Here is a 25,600-nt window from a genome sequence, read left to right as displayed (position 1 = left end):
CTGACCTCATGTACCTGCCCACCTCGACCTCCCAAAGTGCTGGGATTACAGGCACACACCACTACACCCGGCCAAGAAATGATTCTTAAAGAAAAATTGAACAGCAACTTATTGCTCTTTTCACTTAGTTGTCAAACTCTGGATTAATTAAAGGTTACGTAGTATAGTTACCATTGGTGTATCCATGGGGACTGGCTCCTGGTCCTCCTCTGGTTACCAAAGTCCAGGATGCTCAAGTTCTGGATGTAAGATTGCACAGTGTTTGCATATAATCTATACATATCTTCCCATATACTTTAAGTCATCTCTAGGTTACTTATAGTACCTACACAATAAATACTGTGCAAACAGTTGTTCTATTGTATTGTTTAGGGAATGATGACAAGAATAAAAAGTCTATACATGTTCATACAGATACAATTTTTTTTTCGACTATTTTGGTCAGCAATTGATTGAATCCACAAATGCTTATCCCACAGATACAGAAGACTGACTATATTCTTGTTTTTAAAGTCTTCAATTTTGGATTTTAATTATGGCAGACTTTGTTTAAAATAGGTTGAATTTTAGCATCTTGGTCCTGCAACTTTTGTAACACTTTTCGTATTTGGAAATTTAACTTCTTTGAACGTGATTTAAATTGAGTAATTGAATTCTTATAACTTGAATTCTAGAATTCTAAGAAATGTTGTAATTTAATTTTTTTCTTTACTTAAATTTTATCATAGAAAATATTAAGTGATGTGTAAAATATAATTCCTTACATGGTATACTATATTATCTTGTCAGTGCTTCAACTTAGTATGGTGATGTTCTTTGTCTTATTAAAAATAGAGGGGAGGAGGAAAGTGGACAACAGATAGTTCGTTTCATTGGAATTTCATTGCTCTGAGGGAACTAAACTTGCATACAACTGTCGTTTTCCAAGGAGTGACACTTAATGTTTATGGTTATTCTGGAACCCTAGATTGCCATAATGCTTTTGCCTTGCTTGTGAGGCCACCAACAGAGCAGGCAAATGTGCTACTCAGTTTCCAGATGACATCAGATGAACTTCCAAAAGAAAACTGGCTAAAGATGCTGTGTCGACATGTAGCCAACACCATTTGTAAAGCAGATGCTGTAAGTTCTTTGAAAAAACAGTATTATAATGAAAGTTTAAATTTCATGACAATGTGTTTAGACTAAGCCTGTACATTTTTAATGACTTGTTTATTATGAATGGAAAGTTTTAGTTTTGTGTTTATTTAAAAAACTGGTTTAGTAAGTTGTTTTTTAATATACCCTGTGGTTTTCATTGGTGCTCTTAGACATGGCTATGAAATAGACAGTATTTTGGTTTTTTTTTTTTTTTTTTTGTGGAGATGGAGTCGCTATATTGCCCAGGCTGGAGTGCAGTGGCGTGATCTTGGCTCACTGCAACCTGTACCTCCTGGGTTCAAGTGATTTTCCTGCATTAGCCTTCCACGTAGCAGGGACTACAGGCACACCCTCCATTCCTGGCTATTTTTTTTTTATTTTAGTAGAGAGGGGTTTCACCATGTTGCCCAAACTGGTCTTAAACTCCTGAACTCAGGCAGTCTGCTCACCTTTGCCTTCCAAAGTGCTAGGGTTATAGCTGTGAGCCACCACATCTGGGCCAAAAAAAAAAAAGAATCTTATTGAAAGCAATAGATAGCTAGTAGCATGTTGCCAATCTATTTTTTTCATGCGAACCTCTTAAAATCAAATGCCATCATAAATATATAATTATCATTGTACTATACAGATTAAAGTGAAAATAGATGAGAGAATAAAAATGTTGACATTAAATTACATGCCTGAATCAGATATCCTTTCCTTGGATGAAATGTAGGTTCCTGAAAGATAATTTCATTCCTTTTTCTCTATATATATGGGAGAGAAAGACATGACAGATATAGACCCCTTACTCTTTGCACAAATGGCATAGATTGAAGAGAATGTGCTGATACAGTAGGTGACCCTTTTCAGTACAGTGGTACTGTAACTGAGATTGCATTGGGTGTTTCTGTGGAAATGAAGCCTAGTGTAATCATAATGTAATCATAGTGAAGCGTGAAACCTTGGAAGACATTTAGATATGTGGTTTATAAAGTAAGTATTCATTGATGAAAACCTCCTTCCAAAGCGTTTAGAACAATAATCAGACTGTGTGTGTGTGTGTGTATGTTTTAGATTTCTATGAGCCAAGAATATGTTCTTATAAATAAAAAATTGTTGCACAAAAGATTCAGAGAGGGAAATACAGTGCTAGCACATACAATAGAATGCTGGCTAGAAAAATGATGTAGACCACTTTCATTATAAATCTTACAAAACTGCTAATTATACAATTTTTTTTCTAGGTTTCCACGTATAAAATGGTTTTCTTTACCTGTATTAATTCCTTATTGCAGAAATTACTCCTGCTCTTACCAGAATGTCAGACTAGATAGCTTATAGAGTCCTTTCCAAGCTTATAACCCTAATATTTAAATGTAATGTTAATAGAAAATGTTTCTTACAATATAACTTATTGAATTACTAGCCACACGATGGCTAATAATCCTAGAACTGAAATATAAATAACATATGGAAAAAATTTCTAAAGTAAAATTAGCCACAAGATGGCAGCAGATGTTTAACTATGTTCTGACTTATCCTTATACCACAAAATTCTTTAAATTTGTTGAAATTTTGTTCTTAAGAAATACATTTGTAAATTCAGATACTTAGTGACTTCAGTTGAGCCCTTTTTTGCATTTAAAATTCTACATATAGTAAATTTTTATCAAGTCCTGAGTCAATGTCTTAAGAAAATTTTCCCATGTTGAAGATAATATGTTTCTACATATGTATATGTATACAAAAGATGTGAGAAGATATAAAAATCTCTGCTTCTTTGCATTAGTAGTTTTGTTTTTGGTACCCTGTATATATATTTTTGGTACCCTAAGTAACTTGAGCTTTCTTAATTAAAAGAGTAAAATAAGCACAACTGTTTTATTCTATACTATTTCATTTGTCACATCCACTCTTTAATGATGTAAGAATTAAAATGATCAGGCTGAAAGAAAACTTAATCTGATGCCATTAAGTTTGAATCTAAGGCCAAGAGCATGACTAATTCTTGGTCAAACCATCTTAATAGTTTGTCTCCCCTTGGATGTCATGTTCCATATTTTGTTATTTCAGAATCTAAAGATTAAAGTTTAAATCTATTGAAGATCTTATGAATCAGAATCCTTATGTATGTATTTTTGGTCTGTTGCCAGCATGTAACCTTTAATTGCATGGTCTGTACTCTAACATTCATATATTGCCAAAGATAAGCTGATGGCCTTGCAGAAGCCATTATAGATTTCTAACCTCTAATGTCAGAAGTATAATTTTATTAATAAATAAATTTAAGCAATGATGCCTTCTTCCCAAGTTTGGTTAGTTTAAAAATAACTTGATAATTAAACGACATGTGCTACAATTTAGTACTTTTGCTACTAACTTTATATTTCTTTTGAAATTTGCAAAGCGTATCCTACATCTTGATCAAATCACGATGGGCTATTTAAGAGTTGCAATCTTCATTCTAAGTCTTTTAACCTGTAAGTAGAATTTCTAACTGCATGAGGAGTAATAGACCAGCAGTTGGCCACATATTAAAAGAGTTTGTGCTTGTGAGCCAATAATATTTATAATGAAGTTGATATGATTTGTATTTATAATTTTTCTTCCATTGATTAGGCATACATAGTTGTTAGTATGAATGACTATTATTGGTACCACTTTAATTTGGCCAAATCGGAAGCTCTAAGCTATGGGCATGATTACAGAGTTTGAGGAAAATACTGAGGCAATAGGCCAAAGGGAGGGGTCACATGATTGTAGATAGCATTTGAAGACTAGGGTAACAGGGCAGCTTAGGGAATGGAAAGAAGTGTCTGATAACTCACAAGTAGGCAGGTTAACTGGCTTAAGATGTCAAATGCTAGAAAGTTTCCTGTGAATTAACACCCATGAACAGGATTTCAAAATCTATAGCTGAGGCTCAGTTTCTCCTGAAATTAATATTATATATCTCAGTGGGAGAGATTGACTACTACTTTTTAATCTTGAACTCAGCGGGTCTGTCTTCAGGTACATGTGAATTTGGAGTTGATTGAAAAATCCCTGCCCTTCCAAAGCTTCTTTAATGCTTGACATACTTTGAATAAGTCATAAAATGTTTTTGGAATTATATTAAGTGTGTTATTAAAAATGAGTGTTCTCAAGTCCAGCAGAACTTAAAAGTAAATAAAAATGAGTTTTGGGTAATCTATAAATTTCACTTTTTTTTTAAATTTTATTTTTTAGTTTTTGTCTTTTATTTTAGAAATTTGGAGAAAGAGACTAAAAAGCAGAAAGATTTTTCTATCTTTTTTTTTTTTTTTTTTTTAAGAGAGAGAGAATTATTGAAAAAGAATGAATAACAAAGAAACCTAGGACTACTGAAGATAAGTTTCCCCCACTTTGCACTTTTGCCTATGGTTTACCCTATTTACCTTTTTTTGGGTAGATAGCACTAAAGGAAGTACTTCAATATTTATATCTTAGCAAAAGTAATAGATTTTATTATATTCTTAGCTGCTAGTGAACTACCTACATGTTTACCCTTTCGGTCATTCTGAACCCAGAATCTCCTAGAAAGTTAAAAATCTTATATCTGTCTTCCCCTCCCCTAAGTCAGAAGCAGTGTGTTAGTTCATTGAGAGAAAACATGAAGCCATTGGCTCCATTTTTAGTTCATCAGTGGTTATTAATACTTAGTTGTAGGTAACAACAGGAAAAAATCGAGAAGCTCCTTTATTGGCATTTGCTAAGAATTTAAATTTCAGCGGCCTTCATTATAAAGACCATTTTAGCAAAATTAAACACACTTGGAGTTTAGTTTCATTACATGTAAAAATTGATACATTTTGCATCTAAATATATAAAGAGTAAATTTAAGTTACCAATATTTAGTTTAATAGTCATGCTATGATTTTAACCATCTATTAAATTGAAAGATAATATTTGTACATAAGAAAACAAATCACACATATAACGGTATACAGCAGTAAAATATGTCTCACACCCCTATCTGGCTAATCTGTCTTGCCAGGAGTATGACTTTTGATACTTTCTAGAAATATAAGCATAGACACATGTACATTCTTCAAAAATGTATTTCTTGTTTTTGTGTTTGTTTGTTTGTTTTGTTTTGTTTTGTTTTGTTTGGAAACAGAGTCTTGCTCTGTTACCCAAGCTGGAGGGCAGTGGCACACTGCAACCTCCGCCTCTGAGTTCAAGCAAGTCTCATGCTTTAGCCTCTTGAGTAGCTGGGATTGCAGACGTGCGCCACCATGCCTGTCTAATTTTTGTATTCTTAGTAGAGACAGGGTTTCGTCATGTTGGCCAGGCTGAATTCCTGGCTTCAAGTGATCTGGTCTCCTAGGGGCCTCTCAAAGTGCTGAGATTACAGACGTGAGCCACCATGCCTGGCCAAAAATGTATTTATTAGATTTACTCCTAAGTAGTTTTCTCTTTAGAATGCAGTCATAAATGGATATTTTACCTGTTTCTAAGCTGTTTTGTAAATAGGTGACTCTTTGGTATATGTGTGTTATTTTGTAACCAGTCACAAGTTAATAAATGGTTTTTAATTACTTTCCAGCTAATTTTATTGAATTAGCTTTCAGTTAAAATAAGGTCATAAGTTTACCAATTCAAAGGAGCATTGATAAGTTACTTTAGCATTTAAAAATAAAACACAATAGAAGAATATACTTATTTTGATTTTAATTATTTTATAATGACATAATTGTACATATTTTGGGGTACAGTGTTATGTTTTGTTGCATGTATACATTGTATAATGACCAAATCAGAGTAATTACCATATCACTCATTTCTTTAAGGAAAATGTATTTAAATGTCAAAACATTCTTTTTCTGAATTTGCCTCTATACCTTATGAACATAAAAAAATTTTATCAAAGAGTAGATTTTCAGTATAGATCTGTTGATTGAGATAAAATTGAAATAAAAATGGAACAAAGTCAAAGCAAAATTAAGTTCATAAAAGTAAGGGTACAACTGAGCTTATCTGTATATACAGTAATATAGGAAATGTGATTTCTCCACTATGAGATATTGGAAATTTTAGTAGTGTAAAACCTTGCAGATTTGTGCAGCAGAGCTTGAATCACATTCCTCAGTGTTTTGTTTCTTACAGATTGGCATGAATTATCAAATATTCAGTTGTTTTACAAATGATTGTCTGATAATTGGCAAGAACCAACTGAAAACTATTAGAATTTGTAACAGAGTTTAGTAAAGCAGCTAAATAAAACATAAGTACATACATACAAAGAGTTTTCCTTTATGCTGGCAGTAACCAATTAGACAGTGTGGGAAATAAAGACCTCTTTTCCAATAAAATTTGCTATAAAATATCTATATACTGTTGATGGGAGTGTAAACTAGTTCAACCATTGTGGAAGACAGTGTTGCGCTTCCTCAGGGACCTAGAAATAGAAATTCCATTTGACCCAGCAATCCCATTACTGGGTTTATACCCAAAGGATTATAAATCATTTCATTATAAAGACCACATGCACACGTATGTTCATAGTGGCACTGTTAACATTAGCAAAGACCTGGAACCAACTCAAATGCCCATCGATGATAGACTGGACAAGGAAAATATGGCACATATACACCATGGAATACTATGCAGCCATAAAAAATGATGAGTTTGTGTCCTTTGTAGGGACATAGATAAATCTGGAAACCATAATCCTCAGCAAACTGACACATGAACAGAAAATCAAACACCGCATGTTCTCACTCATAGGTGGGTGTTGAACAGTGAGAACACGTGGACACAGGGAGGGGAGCATCACAAACTGGGGTCTGTTGGGGGCCAGGGAGGGATGGGGGGTGGAGAGGTCGGGGAGGGATAACATGGGGAGAAATGCCAGAGGTAGGTGATGGGGGATGGAGGCAGCAAACCACATTGCCATGTATGTACCTATGCAACAATCCTGCATGAGCTGCACATGTACCCCAGAACCTAAAGTACAATTAAAAATAATTAATTAATTTAGAAAATATATCTATAAAACATGAAAAAATATATACCCAACTAATAGTTTAAAGGAATACTGATAAAGATAGCAATATATCAATTATTTTTTACAAACCAAATTGTAAAAAAAAAAAAAATTTGAGGGCTGGTGAGGCAAGATAGAGTCTTTCCTGTTCTGATAGTGAGAGTATAGTTTGTAGCAGTATGCCCCTTTTGGAAAGCAGTTTATCCATCAGGAACATTTCATATTTTGCTTTTCGACCTCTAGTGTTCTAGCTTAGAAAATTACCAACATGTGGTTTAATATTTTGAAATACAAAGACATACACTTTATTCCTTTTTTTATTGTGGTAGAATATACATAACAAATTTACTGGTTTTAACCATTTTTAAGTCATTAAGTATATTCATACTGTCGTACAATATCACCACCATCTGTTTTTTGAACTTTTTCATCTTCCTAAACTGGAACTGTGTGCCCATTGCACAGTAATTCCCCATTACTTCACTCTAATGCTCAAAAATAGTAAAATGAGGAAATTAATTGTGGTATAATCAGAAGAGATTTGTCAGCTTTTCATTGAGTAAATATTTTGAGTTAAAAAAATACAGGGTACAGCTATGAAAAACATAAGTTGCAAAACTGAATGATATTCCAGTTATGAAGAAAAATTTTATGTATGTAGAAAAATATCTCTAAGAAATATACCAAAATGTAGATGGTAATTAATTAGGAGAGTTATGGGTAATTCGTGTCTTCTAAATTTTTCTTAAAAAGTAATATTAAATTGAAAACATATTGACATTTACAGGTACTATTACCTAATTTGGACAAGATAGCAACATAGAGTTATATAGGAAATCGATCAAGTGGAAAGAGAGGTTCTGTAGCAGGCAGAGGGGATGTGGTGGTTTAAATGACAAAATTAGAGAAGCTTTAGCATAACAAAGGCTGTCTGTGTATCAGTGGTGGAGAGCTAAAGCAAGCATTGTAACTGTATAATATTTAACACTTTGTAAAGAGGCTTAAGGTTTCAGAGTACTTCTGTGCATTATTTTGTTTTAGCCTTATGGTTCTATGGGTTAGGTACACTAGATATATTCTACATTTTGCAAATAAAAATAATTTCAGAAAAAACAACTTCACAAGATTGTATAATTTTTTTTTTTTTTTTTTTTTTTTTTTGAGACAGTGTTGTTCTTTCACCAGGCTGGAGTGCAGTGGCACAATCTCGGCTCACTGCAACCTCCTTCTCCCAGACTCAAGCGATTCCCCTGCGTCAACCTCCTAGTAGCTGGGACTACAGGTGCGCGCCACCATGCCCGGCTAATTTTTTTGTATTTTAGTAGAGACAGGATTTCACCATGGCCAGGATGGTTTCTATCTCCTGACCTCATCATCCGCCTGCCTCTGCCTCCCAAAGTGCTGGGATTACAAGCGTGAGCCGGTTGTTTAATACTCCTTGTCACCATAGAATGATAGTGCTGGACAGTAGTCTTACAATGCCAGAGTAACAAGTCAATTTGCCTGTTCATAAGTCTAGATTTATAAATTTAAAGTGCAAATTGGCTATGGGACTATGCAAAAACATTTTGTCTAACTTGCATTCTTCTGAAAATCCAACCATAATTTGAGCAAGTAACATTTTTAATTACTTGGAGATTAGTTATCCTGTTTAAATGGTTCAGTGGTTCTTGGCCTATATGAGGTCTTTTTAAAAAATTGACACATAATTGTACGTATTTATGGGGTATAATGTGATGTTCTGAGACATGTATACATCGCGTGTTGATTAAATCAGGGTATTTAGCATATCCATTGCCTAATATACTCATTTCCTTGAACATTAAAAATCCTCTATTCTGGTTATTCTGAAATATACAATACAGTATTGTTAACTGTAGTCACCCATTGTGCAGTAGAACACCAGAACTTATTTCTCCTTTCTAACTGTAACTTTGTGCCTATTGACCAGTCTCACTCCAGCTCCCACCTCATCCTGTCCTCTCCAGCATATCAGCAGAGGCTGGCCTCATAGATATAAGAGTAGACTAGTGGTTGTATGAGCTCTCTGATTCCTTTGGGAATGTGATACAAGTTGTGAACCTACTCTTCAGAAATATGCACTTTGCACATGTGCGCTCAAAATGTTGCACCCAATTTCTATTCATTGTCACCCTGTGGGTTCTTGGTCACAGGTTCAGAAAGAACCTCTGATTTAGAATCCTTACAAATGCTGATTAGGGAAGAAAGGGTAAAGTGGGAGAAAGTCTAAATCTTAATTTGAGTTTATGTCAAGAACAGTGTTTGTGGTATCGGGCTTGTAGCTGACTTTATACTTAAGCATTAAGTTTAAGTCTGCTAAGTTTTTAACTTGTTTCAGAGTTGTTAGATTTTATTTTGATGTCTATTTCCAATTGCTTTTGTATCCATGACCCTTACAATGAATTACTCATTGACTGAATGCTTATTTTTCACTATCGTTTAGCACATTTTGGAATAGAAGTTATATCAAACACATAAAAAATCTTGTGTTTGTAAAGTGAACAAATGTATAAATATGCATAAAAGTGTGATTTTTAGAAACAGTTGTGTTTTTATTTTAAGATAACAAAAAGTATTATTTTTCAATAGGAGAATCTTATTTACACTGCTGATCCAGAAACTTTTGAAGTAAATACAAAAGATATGGATAGTACATTGAGTAGAGCATCAAGAGCAATAAAAAAGACTTCAAAAAAGGTGAGTTTTAGTGAAATTATTATTGGACACATCTCTAACATATATTTTCCAGACTATTTTCAAAGAATATTGCTGCAAACACCAGTATAGTCTATAAAACAAAGCTGTTCAGCTCTAGGAAATGACCCACAGAAACAATAGTTTTACATCAGTGATGACTTTGCCACAATAACTATAACTTGTTATCCCTCATGTTATTGTAATAGTGATGCTTCTGTGAAGAAAGAAAGAAGAAATGTACTGTTGGTGTTTTAGATTGAAATATGTGTGCACTCATCTTAAATATATCACCACAGTTATTTTCAGGAAAGGGCACACGACAGTCATGGGACCTGGGATCTATTCCTGACTCTAGAAGTATATTTTAGTCTTCTCGTGATGAAGATAACTTAACTTACCTTATGAGAGTTTTGAAGACTACATAAGTATATCGATAATAGGCTTTTTAAAAGTAATATTAGAATGTTAGTGTTCCAAGAGAAATTCGCAGCCATATTCTCTACTGCTAGATTTTCAAGATTTGTTTTCTTTCCCTTTGTGGGGAGGCATTTTATCTTAATAATTTTTGAATCTCCTATCATTTAACATGTATGATGTATAAAAGAAAATCATGTTAGATTATTATTCAGTGAATTCCTTCACTCTTTCAATAAAGAAATAGAGGTTCAGGTGATTTTTGGATTAGAAATCTTACAGCTAGAGTGGGTAATCAGACAAGATTCAGCCAGTCTGGTTTACCCTCTCCCAGGCTAGATTGTGTTTCTCCTCCTCCTTGCATTGGACTGCAGTGCTCTCTAAATGAAAGTTGGAATAGTCTACAAATTTCCTCACTGCCTTGTGCCAAAGAGATTCTAATCCTGCCACATACTACAGTAGAAAGACTTTTGCTATATATTTGGCTTTTTTATGTTTAAACATTCTTATCAGCTGTATTAAATTTCTCTAGGTTTAACCAACTGTAACTCTTAAACTCTAGGTTACAAGAGCGTTCTCTTTCTCCAAAACTCCAAAAAGAGCTCTTCGAAGGGCCCTTATGACATCCCACAGCTCAGTGGAGGGAAGAAGTCCTTCCAGCAGTGATAAGCATGGAATGAGTCGTCTTTCAAGCACATCATCATTAGCAGTAAGTTATTTTGATTTAACAGGCTAAATGACTTATTCATATTTATGAAGTTGGTATGGAATTTAACTTTTAAAAATTGGAAATGTTTCTTCCATTCTAAAAAAATTTTAATAATGTATTTTATTTAACCCAGTATGCCAAAATATTATCATTTGAATGCGAATCGATGTAAAAATTATCAGTGATATATTTTCATTCTTAAGCACTAAGTCTTAAAAATGTGGGGTGCATCTTATACTTACAAAGCTAGATGCATTTCAGACTGGCTATGTTTCAGGGGTTTCATAGCCACATGTGGCTAGTGGCTCCTAGAAGGACAGCACAGCTCTGTACGCTAGCACCGAAGAATCAACATGAAAAGCATGGCGGGGGAGTGGAGGTCTTCCCTAGTGCACTTCAGACCTTGGTATCTGAACAGTCATAGGTCATTTTTAAAATATGTATGTCCAAACTTCTAACCTCTTTATTGAGTAAAGGCAACTGAGAAGACCCTACTACAAATGAACTAGAGACATACTTAATGTTTAGTTTGTTTGATATGAAATTTTATTGGGATTGAAATATGTTCTAAAATCTCTGAGAAAAGAAACATATTTCAGTCTGGCCTATCACTTTACTAATTAAATAACTATGATTTTGTTTAGACAGATTGGTTCCAATAACGTAACAGAGACCGAGTTTTATTCCTTTTACTATTTTCATGATGAGTAGAATATAATCTCTGAAACAGAATTTCAGAGGATAGTATGGGTTCTAAATTCACACATACAATATATATTTATATCTATATGTATATGTATATTTAAAATCTTTCCTGATTAATCCAAATTTCCAACCGTTTCAGAATTATTTAATTATTAGATATTTAATACTATTACTAAATATTTGAGTGAAATATCTGTTCTTTATAAAATTACTGTTAACCTACTGAGGTTAAGCAAGTGACTGTCACTTCTTAGCTGTGTGTCCTGTGGCAAGTTTCTTATTCTCTCATCTGCAGAAATGCAGAAATGCAGATGAGAGAAAAGATGTTAATAGTGCTTATTTATTCCATAATTTTCATTGTAAGGACTAAATAATATATATATTATATAATCACACATACATATATGATGTTATATACTGAGAGGCAATTTGGGTGGTGGTTAAGAGCATGGACTCTGGAACCCAAGTGTTCAAATCCTTGCTCTATTTACTAGTTGTATGTGTTTTGGCAAGTTATTAAAGATCTGTTTCAATTTCATTGTCTGTAAAGTGAGTCTTAAGTAGTTATCAGGATTAAGTGAGTTATATATAAAATGCTTAGAACAGTACCTGGCATATTGTGAGTGCTCTAGTGTTTTATAAGTGATTTCTTTTTATTAAATAAAATTTTTGCAGGTAAGGCACACAATAGTAAATATATAAAGTTGGTTAAAGTCTTTAGTTAACACATCAGAGTTATGGCTAAATCTATCAGTATATTTATACAGATTTCTAATCAACATCAACCTTAACCAGTGGGAGAGAAGCTGCACTGCTTTACCTATTCATTTAAGTGAATAGACAAAGTAGTTTGGTCAGTTAAAATTGACAAATGCAGATTAGCATTAATTTTTGAGAATTAGATTATAGTTTTCTCAAAGCCACCTGTGGCAACTATTGTTAACATTTTCATCTTTCAAATGAAGATAAATGAATTGTATAGAAAATTTTAAAAAGTTAATTTGTTATTTATGGTTATGTCACTTTTAATAGACAATATATGTAAGAAGCACCTAAAATATCTTCAAGACATTCATGTCATCTTCTCAATTGCTTGTTTCTGTTCTAACAGATTACCCATTCTGTTTCCACAAACAATGTAATTGGATTTACTAAGCATGTTTATGTGCAGCGCTCAAACTCTACTGGTGGGCGCTCTCAGTACTCCTGGTTTCCATCTGTACGTCATTCTGCTTTCCGAGCTAGTTTTTCAGAGATACTAGAAGGAAATACTGATTTTTCAAATTTCAAAAAAGTTCTTTCCAAGTCATCTTTGACACTTGTGAAGAATTAGGAGATATGCCAACCACTAATGGAAACAAGCCTCATGAAGTTTAATGTGAGCTTATTAGCTATTTAAAATTTGTATTTGTAGGGGAAAAAAAAGGAACATATTTTTTCTCCAGGGAATCACTTATTTCGTGGGTGGGAACTTTGGAATTCACAATGTTATGACTGCTTTTAATTAATAACAATTTAGGCTTAATAGAGTTTCTTAAGTCCAGAAAAAATAAGTTCCATTAGAAATTTTCTTATTTAGGAAAATGATCATTTTAAAGAATAGTAATTTTATATTCCAAATCTGATTGTTAATGTTAGGTTTATAACATTTATATAAAATTATGCTTTTAATATGCCAAATCATAAAAGTTCCACCTGAGGAAAATGTAAACTTTTATATTATACATTTATATCATCATTTTGTTGATACTTGAATGATGATACTTTATCAACCCAGCTTTTAAAATGCTTCATTTTACTACCTTGTAGATGAGAACTTATAGCCAACTGCCTTGCTGGCTCTTAGTTACAGTTATGCCTTTACACATGTTAAAATAAAACAGTAGCCTTATAATTGATTTTGATTTACAGTTATTCTTGAGTCTTTGCATGTTTTTTGTTAGAGTTGTTTTATTTTAAAAATTTTTTAAGACCTCTTGGGGATGAAAAACTTAGCAATTTAATAATAACTGTTATCTAGAATGATTGCTGTTTCACTCAAATGTTACATGGAACAAAATTTTTTAAATTGTTTAAAAATATTTTTTAGAGGGCCGGGTGTGGTGGCTCACACCTGTAATCCCAGCACTTTGGGAGCCCGAGATGAGCAGATCACGAGGTCAGGAGATGGAGACCATTCTGGCTAACAGGGTGAAACCCTGTCTGTACCAAAAATACAAAACATTAGCCAGGTGTGGTGACATGCGCTTGTAGTCCCAGCTACTCAGGAGGCTGAGGCAGGAGAATTGCTTCAACCTGGGAGGCAGAGGTTTCAGTGAGCCGAGATCACACACTGCACTCCAGCATCAGGGACAGAGCAAGACTCCATCTCAAAAAAATAAATAAAAATTTTTTTAGAGACAGGGGCCTTGCTAAGTTGCCCAGCCTGGTCTTGAACTCTTGGCCTTAAACACTCCTCCCACATCAGCCTCCTGAGTAGCTGAGATTACAGTGGAACAAAATTATGTATATATATACATTCTCACACTCACATATGTACATCTGAGTTGCACATATATTACAAACACTCTTTAAGAGTGTGTAACTTTTAGAAAACGATTTCCCATGAAATGATTTCATTCCTTTTAATTCTGCTTTATGAACTAAGAAGAAACCTTGTTTGCCAATTTGTCATTTTTTCTTTTATAACCCGAAACACTAGATCACTAATGCTTCATACATAGAAGAAAGTTAGGTATCACTACTAGCAATAGGGCAATATCTGTTCAGTCGAGTTAATGTCTAGCTAACTGATCTGTCCGTTTGGTTTTATTTTCAGAATGCTAAAATAGTTTTGTTTTTTCTGCCTGTTCCATTCTTCTAATTTTAAAGAGTTTAGAATTGTCAGATGTCTTATACTTAATTGTTATGGTAATTTGTAAAATGTAAAAATAATAGGCATGATACTGAACTGTATTTTATAATTTTTTTAAAAGAAAATTTAAAATATGAAATATTTGTTTTGTTTTTACAGGGTATCCCTTCTCCCTCCCTTGTCAGCCTTCCTTCCTTCTTTGAAAGGAGAAGTCATACATTAAGTAGATCTACAACTCATTTGATATGAAGCTTTAGAAAATATTAAATTATAGAAATGTATAAACACCTCATACTCAAATAAGAAACTGACTTAAATGGTACTTGTAATCAGCACTTGGTGAAAGCCGTTAGGAAGATAAGTAACACTAAACTATGCTATTTGATTTTTCTTCTTGAAAGAGAAAGGTTTACCTGTTACATTTTCAAGTTAATTCATGTAAACACTGATAGTGACTTTGATGTAACTTATCTTTTTGTTTGAATCAGTCATTCAAAGACTAGTCATTTAAGTTGCTATCAGCTGATATCAGTAGCTTTGCAACCCTGAGAGAGTAAATAAGTTTTATGGACAGGTGCCAAATACTGCTGTGAATCTATTTGTATAGTGTCCATGAATGAACTTATGAAGATAGATATTTATGCAGCTCAATTTATGCGGAGATTAAATGGCATTATAATACTGGATAAAAACTTGCATAGAATCCTGATTAAATAGTGGGTCTTGTTTCACATGTGCAGTTTGAAGTATTTAAATAACCACTCCTTTCGCAGTTTATTTTCTTCTCAAATGTTTTCATGATCTAGCGTGTGGATTTTAAAAGATTTGCCCTTATTAACAAGAATAACATTTAAAGGAGATTGCTTCAAAATATTTTTGGAAATTGAGATAAGGACAGAAAGATTGAGAAGCATTGTGTATTTTGCAAAAACAAGATGTTTGGTAGCTGTTTCAGAGACAGTACTGTATATTTATGGTGATTTTAGCCACTAGCAAATCTCAATTTAGTTTGATAGTGTGTGGAATTTTATTTTGAAGGATAAGACCATGGGAAAAATTGTGGTAAAGACTGCTTATACTCTTATGAAATAATTCTGAAGTTGCCATCAGTTTTACTAATCTTCTGTGAAATCCATAGATATGTGTATGTTCAACTTTTTATTGTGGTCTTATAATTAAATGTAAAATTGAAATTCATTTGCTATTTCAAAGTGTGATATGTTTCACAATAGCGTTTTTATAGTCAGTGATTCAGAATAATCAAGTTCATATGAATAAATGCATTTTTATTTCCTATTTCTTTAGGGAGTACTACAAATGTTTATCGCTTAATTTTCAAGTATCTGTTTTAATAATTTAACTGACTATAGTGTTTTCTATGCCACTTCTGAGAATAGTGAATGACTCTTTGCTATATTTTAAAAGCAATGTATAAGTAAGAACTTTGTAAATAAATACCTAAAACCCAAGTATATTTTATGCCTCATGTCTTAATTTCTTTGGGGAAATTTTCATAGGCAAATATGAATGCTTGCATCAACATATGCTCTTTTATATATTTGCTTGCTTATTTATTTGTTCCTTCCTCCATAAATATTTTTGAGCATTTTGTTTTACTAGGCTGTCTGTAAGATAGGAATTTTTAATCCTGAATCTACTTTGCAAAATGTAGGTAATTTTATGAGGTTTGATGTAAAATTTTGTGTTTATGTGCATATATGCATTTTTCAGGCAGAAAATGTACAACTGTTATCATTTTATTATAACTGTTTATTACTGTAGCTGTTATTTCCCCCAAAAGGGTGGGGTTTCCAGAGACAAGAAATGACATGAGATAAGGCATAAAGCTGGAAAAGTATTGAGTGTACACTGGCAAAATATAGCAGGTAGTTAATTTTAATTTGAAAGAGAGTGTTTCTGGTTTTTACTGTTATCTGCCTACGTTAGGTTTTTAGACTATTCCTTGTTATCAGATGAAGACAGTTTGCATGTATTCACATTAGGATTCTGTATCACGCATGGATATTAAATACAATTAACTGTTTATTGAGAAAATCATAATTTAGGTTTTATGTATTATAAGAGCATTTTAAATTTCTTAAAGGCATTTAGGTCATCCAACAGTGTTATTTCCAAGAAGGTTAGTTCAATATCAGAAGATTTATCAGTGGACTTATCCTGACAATTTAAAGAAGAAAGACGTGATTTATCAGTAAGTTCCAAAAGGTTCTTTAACGGAAACTTAGCCACTGTGTTTAATAAAAATTCTGAGAACTTTTGGCCACCATGTCTTGAGTAGGCTACTACACTTAGAGTGGATGTTCTTCTAATAGAAACCTCAAGCATTTCTTGATGAAATATAACCAAGAAATAATTTTCATAATAACTGAGGTTAAAAGAATAATCTGAAAATCCTCAGGTATGAGAAATTAAGAACCAAAGCCATAGTGCTAAGTGTAGACTGATACCAAAAACTAGTTGAAGGGATTTGAGACCAATATATAAGCCTTAAAATGCTGAAACATTGATCCCTGACTCAGCCTAGCTGAAGGTAAGATCTTAGTTAAAAGCAAAAAGAGAAATGGAAAGGCATGAGGAGAGTAAAGAGATGTAGTAAATTGAATGTGCACTCCAGGTGCTGGAAATAATAAATCAATCAAAAAGAAAATGTATTTGTAAGAAGGAATTCATACTGAATAATAGACGTGACTTTTTAAAATAAATAAGCTTGACTGGAAAAAGAATCAAGTTGAACTTCTAGAAGTAAAACTAGAGACCTGGCTGAAGAGAAAACTGGTAAATTAATAGATAAATTTCACCCTCACAAGCCATCGACAAGTACTAAGAAGTGTTTAAAGAGATGTAAAAAATGGAACATGAATATCCAACAGCTCTATAATAGGATACCTGGAGAGAATAATAGAAGGGCTCAGAAAGCAATATTTGAAGAGTTGAGAGTCTTCTAAAACTAGAAAAACATGAAACTTAAAATCAAGCATGCATGTCAAGTATTGAGCCAAGTCAATTAAAAAATTATCACTGAAAACATAGTATAGGAGAAAAATAAATGGAGAGTGCTAATGTGTATGAATAGAAAGATGTGAAAAGGATGCGAATTTTCATCAAATTACCTATACACTTAAATTCAACTGAAAACTTAGTGGAGTTTTTAATAGAACTAAATACAAAAGAAGTCAATGTAAACAAAGTTGAAAACGAGTCACAGAAAAATGTAACACAAAAGACAAAGGATTTACATTTATAATGTAAGGAAAACTCCATTCTCTGAAAACAACCCCATAGAAAATTTGCCAGAAGATAGATGGTTCACAGAAAATGAAGAGTTATCATTAAACATGTAGGATTATGAACCTTAAAAGAGAAAGTTCATTAAAACTAACATACCATTTTTAATCATCATTAGAAATCTATTTGACAATATTTCTGCTGGTGGGGCTGTGGGTAAACATACTCTCACATGTGTCTGTTGTGAATATAAAAATGACTACAACCTCTATGGAGGGAAATGTAGCACAGGCACACCTGAGAGAGACTGCAGATTTGGTTGCAGACCACCACAATAAAGCAACTATCTCAATAAAGTGAGTCACATGTATTTTTGGTTTCCCAGTGCATATAAAAGCATGTTTACACTGTACCGTAGACCATTAAGTGCAATAGTATTATGTCTAAAAACAATTGTATATACCTTAATTTAAAAATACATTATTGCTTAAAAAGTAAAAAGCTAAAGATCATCAGAGCCTTCACTGAGTCAAAATCTTTTTCCTGGTAGAGGATCTTTAAAATACTTTTCTAATTATGGATACATAATGTTTATATATATTGATGGGTTCATGTGATATATATTTTATCTTTTTAAAACTTTTAAGTTTTTCTTTTTTTTTTTTTTTTTAAAAACATTTTTTTTCCCTCCATAGCTTTATCTGAACCACTTACTGACATTCTTTGTTCCTTCTGCTGCTGCTTTTGAACCTCCTGTGCAAGTCACCTTTTAGGGTTCTTCTGAAAGAAGTATCTAGCAGCAAAGGCTTATCCTTGTTGAAAAACAATTGCAGGCTTAACTAAATTAGTTGAAGTATCTTTAGATACGGTAGTAAGCTCACCTTTAAATCTGATAGTACCAGATGTCTATTAATCTTTTCTTGCCCTGCTATAAATACTTGAGACTGGATAATTTATAGAGATTTAATTGGCTCCCAGTTCTGCATGGCTGCACAGGAAGCATGGTGGCATCTGCTTAGCCTCTGGGGAGGCCTCAGGAAACTTACAATCATGGCAGAAGGTGAATGTGAAGCCATCACTTCACTTCACGTGTCCAGGGCAGGAGGGAGGGAGGGAGACAGGGGGAAGGTGCTACCCACTTGTAAACAACCAGATCTTGTGAGAACCCTGAGAACAGCACTATAGGGGGATGGTGCTAAACCATTCATGAGAAACCGCCCGCATGATCCAATCGCCTCCCACCAGGCTCTACCTCCTGCATTGGAGATTACGTTTCAACAGGAGTTTTGGGTGGAGAACACAGATCTAAACCATATCAATATGCAATACGATTTTCTCTCCCTTTCTTACAGAAAAGTTGGTATATAATAATTACTGTTCTGCAATCTTGCTTTTATCGCTTCAAAATATGGGTTCATGTGATATATATTTTTTCTTTTTAAAGCTTTTAAGTTTTTTGTTTTGTTTTGTTTTTAAGACAGTCTCGCTCTCCACAGCTGCATCTGGGAATCACTCTATATTTGTATATAAGTTCTTCATTTCTTTTTACAATTGCAGAATACTCCACTGTGTGAGTAGACTCTATTGTATTCACCCAATCCCCTGTTAATGAACATTAGTTTCTAGTGTTCTGCCACAATGGTGCTGCAAGTTTTGTGAATAGGTCATTTTGTGTTTCTGTCAGCATATTTTGCAAAAAAAAAAAAAAAGTTCATATAGGATTACTAGGTCATAAGATAAATGTATATCGTTTTGGTAGATAGATAATGGGCATATTTTGTTTTATTGCACTTAGCAGATAGTGTGCTTTTTACAAACTAAAGGTTCATAGCAGTTCTGTTTTGAGCAAGTCTATCGGCACAGTGTTTCCAACAGCATGTGCTCATCTCGTGTCTGTGTCACATTTTTGTAATTCTTGCAGTATTTTATACTTATTATACCTGTTTGATGACCTGCGATCAGTCATCTTTGATGTAATTGTTCTGGGACATCAAAAACCACACCCATCTAAGACTGCAAACTTTATCGCTAATTGTTGTGTGTGTTCTGACTGTTCCACTGAATAGCTGTTCCCCAGTCTCTCCCTCTGCTTGGATCTCCCTAATTCCTGAAACACAATATTGAAATTAGGCTAATTAATAATTAATCCTACAATGGCCTCTAAAAAAATTACTAAACTTAGGGAGGCATGTTGAAAGCAGAGATAGACTGAAAGCAAGGCCCCTTGTGCAATAGTTAGCCAAGTTGTGAATGCAAAAAGAAAGTTATTGAAGGAAATTACAAGTGCTACTCCACTGAACATGTGAATAATAAGAAAGCGAAACAGCCTTATTGCTAATAGAAGAAAGTTTGAGTAGTCTAAAGATCAAACCAGCCACAACAGTCCCTTAAGCCAAAGCCGAATTCAGAGCAAGCCCTTAACTCTTTCAATTCTATGAAGGCTGAGAGAGATAAGGAAGCTGCAGAAGCTTGAAGCTAGCAGAGGTTGGTTCATAAGGAAAGAAATGGTCTCCAAAACATAAAAGTGCAATGTGAAGCAGCAGGTACTGATAGGGAAGCTACAGCAAGTTAACTAGAAGAGCTGGCTAAGATAACTGAAGAAAGTGGCTATGCTTAATAACAGATTTTCAAAGTAGATAAAGCAGACTTCTGTTGGAAGAAAATGCCATCTAAGACTTTTTTTGAGATAGAGTTTCACTTTTACGGCTCAGGCCGGAGTATAATGGTGCGATCTCGGCTCACTTCAACCTCCGCCTCCCAGGTTCAAGTGATTCTTCTGTCTCAGCCTCCCAAGAAGCTAGGATTATAGGCACGCACCACCATACCCAGCTAATTCTTTGTATTTTTAGTAGAAACAAGGTTTCACCATGTTAGCTAGGCTGGTCTCAAACTCCTAACCTTAGGTGATCTACCCACCTTGACCTCCCAAAGTGCTGGGATTATAGGCATGAGCCACTGTGCCTGGCCAATCTAAGACTTTAATAGCAAGACAGAAGTCAATGCCTGTCTTCAGGGCTTCCAAGAAAGGCTGACTCTTTTGTTAGGGGCTAATATGGCTGGTAACTTAAGATATGTTCATTGACCATTTTGAAAATCCTAGGGCCATTAAGAATTATGCTAAATAGATTTTGCCTGTGCTGTATAAATGGAATAACAAAGCTTGAATGACAGCACATCTTTTTATAGCATGATTAAACTGACTATTTTAAGCCCACTAATGAGCCTCTTGAGTGGTTTCTTGAGATAGAATCTACTCCTGGTGCAGTGAACATTGTTGAAATGACAAAGGATTTAGAAAATTTCAGAAAGTTAGTTGCTAATGCAGAGGCAGGATTTGAAAGAACTGACCCCAACTTTGAAAGTTCTACTAGGGGTAAAAATGCTATCAACACATTGCATGCTACAGAGAAATCTTTCATGAGAGGAAGTCAATTACTGTGGCCAACTTCATTGTTGCCTTATTTTAAGAAATTGCCACGGCCACCCAACCTCCAGCAACCACCAATCTGATCAGTCAGCAGCCACCAACGTTGAGGCAAGACCCTCCACCACAGATGGACAAATGGGATCACATCAAGCTAAAAGGCATCTTCGCAGCAAAGGAAACAATCGACAAAGTGAAGAGACAGTGACAGAATGGAAAAATATTTGCAAACTACCCATCTGCCAAGGAATTAATAACCAGAGTCTATAATTAGCTTAAGTAATTCAACAGGAAAAAGAATCTGATTTTTAAAAAGGTGAAAGATTTAAATAGACATTTTTCAAAGAAGACATACAAATGGCCAACACATATATGAATAAATGCTCACCATCACTAATCAGAGAAATGCAAATCAAAACTACAATGAGATGTCATCTCACCCCAGTAAAAATGGCTTTTATAAAAAGAACAATCACGGATGCTTGTTCAAGGACATAAAGGGTAACCCTTGTACATTGTTGGCAGGAACGTATGTACAACCACTATGGAGAACAGTATAAAGGTTCCTCAAAAAACTAAAAATAGAACTACTATATGATCCAACAATCCTATTGCTAGGCATACATCCAAAAGAAAGGAAATCAGCATGTCAAAGGGATGTCTGCACTCCCATGTTTGCTGTAGCACTATTCACAAAAGCCAAGACATGGAATCAACCTAAGTGTCCATCAACAGATGAATGGATAAAGTAAATGTGGTGCGTATACACAATGGAGTACTATTCAGCCATAGGAAAGAATAAAACACTGTCATTTGCAAGAACGTGGATGGAATTGGAGCACATGTTAAGTGAAATAAGATAGGCACAGAAAGGCTAATATTGCATGTTCTTACTCATATGTGGGAGCTAAAAATTAAAACAACTGAACTCATGGTGATAGAGTAGAATGATGGTTACCAGAAGCTGGGAAGCATAGTGGGGAAGGAGATAGAGAGAGGGGATGGTCAATGGGTACAAAGATACAGTTAGAGGCTGGGTGTGATGGCTCACGCCTGTAATCCCAGCATTTTGGGAGGTCGAGGCGGGTGGATCACCCGAGGTCAGGAGTTGGAGACCAACCTAACCAAAATGGCAAAAACCTCGTCTCTTAAAAAAAAAAAGATAGGTAGAAGGAAAAAGATCTAGTGTTCAGCAGCACAATAGGGTGACTATAGGTAACAATAAAACATTAAAATGTGAAAAGTTGCAGCAGGTTTGAGTTTGAATAAACTGTTTTGGCTTACTTTGAAAGAGGCCACTTTGGGACTGGTGTTTTGTTTTGAGACCTAGACATCAATCAAAGCTGACCATTGGATGCTTGGTATTTTGTTTTTCCACTTTTTTAAGATTATCTTTTAAGCATATTATTGTTGACATTTTAGAAGTCCCATTATAGCTTTTTGGATTCTAAGTTATTCTTGGTGAATTTAGTAATTTATCAATGTACACATAAAAATTATAGAATTATAATGAGGATACACAGTAAGAGTTCTGCCGGGAAGATGTAGACAATTACATCATCATAAAGGGACCACTTCAGTTGGTCAAAATTGTGCTTATAAATGTGTTGGGTTTCTGCCTAAGCAAAGGCTAGGAAGAGATCGTGTTAATGACCTCAAAATATGTATTGTGCAAAGTGACTTTCCGTAATTTGTTAAGACAGGGAACATCCTTAGAAAAGCTTTGGTTAAGTTCCTAAGGATGCACCATGAATCGTCCCTACTTTTTCATGAAGGATAGCACAAGTTTGCAGTTAAGTGATTTTATCAGTCCATTTCTTGCTTATGGAATCTTATCAGTCTAAGATGCGGGTGTTTCTCCTAGTATAACAATTTCAGAATCCTTGTAAATTCCCATATATGGCACACAATTTACTCTATTAGACAAGAGATCTTTCACATATCTTTTCTGAATAATCAGATCTCTAGTCCTGACTTCTGCTGACAAAGCTGAGTCACATGCCTAATCTCTTCACAAAGATTCAGGAGGCTTGAATAGGGTCCTCTGACTGAATCCTGATTGTTTAGGCTCCTTCCACCGCTCCCCCCGCCCCCCACCCCACCACCATGTAACTGTAGGACACAATACGGCTAAGTTTCCTGCCACTGTATAAAAGGGTCCCGCTTCCTCTAGTTTCCAATTCCTCATTTTTCCCCAGCACACATTTAACATATTCCTGCCAGCAGTCTGTTTTTGACAATTTAGGTATTCTGACATCATGTGGGCCCCCTCTACATGATCCTTACTTCCTTCTGAGTGCTCACTAGCAGAGTCATTAACATTCATATTTCTAGTAACAGTGTATTTAGGGCAATCTAGGCTTTTTCCCCCAGTATATTTTGGCTTTTGCCTATTTTTTTAATTGACAAAAATTATATATATTTATGGTTTACAAAATGATGTTCTGAAATATGTATTCATCGTGTAATGGCTAAACGAAGGTAGTTAACATGCATTACCTCATATACCTGCAATACTGGGATACATACTGGCTTTTCCATTTTGCCTTTTGTAATTCTTTTAGCCTCTTCCCACTGGCCAATTCAAAAGTCATTCCTGCGTTTTTAAGTATTTGTTACGGCAACACTCCACATTTGATACCAAAACCTGTATTAGTTTCTTATTGCTGCTGTAACAAATTACTGAGTATAGTGGTTTAAACACAAATTTATTCTCCTATAGCTTGGAGATGAGAAGTCCAAAATCAGCCTGACTCACCAAAGTCAAGCTATCTAGAAGGCTTGTTCCTTCTGGAGAATTTGTTTCTTACCTGTTCCAACTTTTGGAGCCTGCTAGTATTTCTTGGCTTGTGACTGATCATTCCAATCTCTACTTCTGTCACACATCACCTCCTCTGTAGACAAATCTCTTACTGCCTCCCTCTTACTATAAGGACACTGGTGATTACATCAGGTCCACCTGGATAATCCAGGATAATTTCCCCAGCGCAAGAAGGTAACAATCACATCTACAAAGTTCGTTTCATATCTAACATATTCATAAGTTCCTGGCGTTGGATGTCAGCATGTTTGGAGAATCATTACGCAGGGTATCACAGGCTTCCTGGCATTTTTGCTAAGAGTGGTGGAGGCATGTCTCATCATCAGTTGTCCAGTGAAGGGTTGTTCACATGGTAGCAGTTCTAGGGTTCCAAAAAGCAAGCAATTTAAAAATCTCTGCTTATGTTATTTTTCCTGTTGTCTCTGATTGGCCAAAACAAATCGCATAGCCAAAACTAAAGTAAATGTGGAAAGGTGCTACTATCCAGAGGTGTGGATGCTGGAAGATGCGAACAAATGGGGACTCGTTAGTTCAACAGAGTAGTACAATACTCACAGACAAATTTCTAGAAAAACGCAACTTGGCCGGGCGTGGTGGCTCATGCTTATAATCCCAGTACTTTGGAAGGCCAAGGCAGGAGGATCACCTGAGATTAGGAGTTTGAGACCAGCCTGGCCAACCTGGTGAAACCTTGTTTCTACTAAAAATACAAAAATTAGTTGGGTGTGGTGGCACGCGCCTGTAATCCCAGCTACTTGGGAGGCTGAGGCAGGAGAATCACTTGAACCCAGGAGGCGGAGGTTGCAGTGAGCCAAGATCGCGCCATTGCACTCCAGCCTGGGCGACGGAGTGAAACTCCGTCTCAAAAAACAACAACAAAAAGAAAAACACAACTTAATGAAATAGAAATAGAAAAATGTTCCTGTAAACACCAAAGAAATATAATCTGCATTTAAAATCATTTGTAAGGCCAGGTGCCTATAATCCCAGAATTTTGTGAGGCCAAGGTGGGTGGATTGCTTGAGGCCATGAGTTCAAGACCAGTCTGGTCAACATGGTAAACTCCATCTCTACTGAAAATACAAAAATTAGCTGGGCATGGTGGCGGCACCTGTAGTCCCAGCTACTTGAGAGTCTGAGGCATGAGAATGGCTTGAACCTGGAGGCCAAGGTTGCAGTGAGCCAAGGTTGTGGCACTGTGTACAGCCTGTGTGACAGAGCAAGACTCTGTCTGGGGGGGAAAAAAAAGAGGGATAAAAAAGAATCATTTCTAAAAAGAAATTATCAGGCCTAGATGGCTTCACTGGTGAATTCTATCAACTATTTATGAAGAATTAATCTTACAAATTCTTACAGAGACTAGTGAAACAGAACGCTTCCTAACTCATTTTATGAATTCTGGATAACTTCAGACATTTTAAGAAAGGCTAATCTCATTTGTGAAAATACATGCAAAGTTTCAAAATAAAATATTAACAAAATCTTGTAATACATGCTAAGAATTATATATCATGTCCAAGTTGAGCTTATACTAGGGATGCAAGGTTATTTAACTTTAGATAATTCATCAATATATTTTC

The 25,600-nt window shown here is 34.8% G+C and overlaps 1 protein-coding gene across 4 annotated transcripts in view; it reads left to right on the top strand.

Annotated features, from left to right (window-relative positions):
* The window catches only part of ECT2 (epithelial cell transforming 2), an 84,884-nt gene extending 68,881 nt beyond the window's left edge, over positions 1–16,003 (top strand). For 3 of the 4 annotated variants that reach the window (XM_032258288.1, XM_032258287.1, XM_032258289.1), the window contains 4 exons: positions 968–1,122; positions 9,740–9,847; positions 10,824–10,970; positions 14,689–16,003. In XM_032258288.1, the coding sequence (XP_032114179.1) occupies positions 968–1,122; positions 9,740–9,847; positions 10,824–10,970; positions 14,689–14,778 (500 nt within the window). In that variant the 3' untranslated portion in view covers positions 14,779–16,003. Of the gene's footprint in view, positions 1–967; positions 1,123–9,739; positions 9,848–10,823; positions 10,971–12,786; positions 13,092–14,688 lie in introns of those variants that run through there. The other variant, XM_032258291.1, reaches the window with a different exon arrangement.
* The last annotated feature ends 9,597 nt before the right edge of the window (positions 16,004–25,600 follow it).

Source organism: Sapajus apella, unplaced genomic scaffold (assembly GCF_009761245.1).
Source record: "Sapajus apella isolate SASKATOON/1434 unplaced genomic scaffold, GSC_monkey_1.0 scaffold101, whole genome shotgun sequence".
Classification (NCBI taxonomy): domain Eukaryota; kingdom Metazoa; phylum Chordata; class Mammalia; order Primates; family Cebidae; genus Sapajus; species Sapajus apella.
This window is presented reverse-complemented; position numbering and strand designations above follow the sequence as displayed.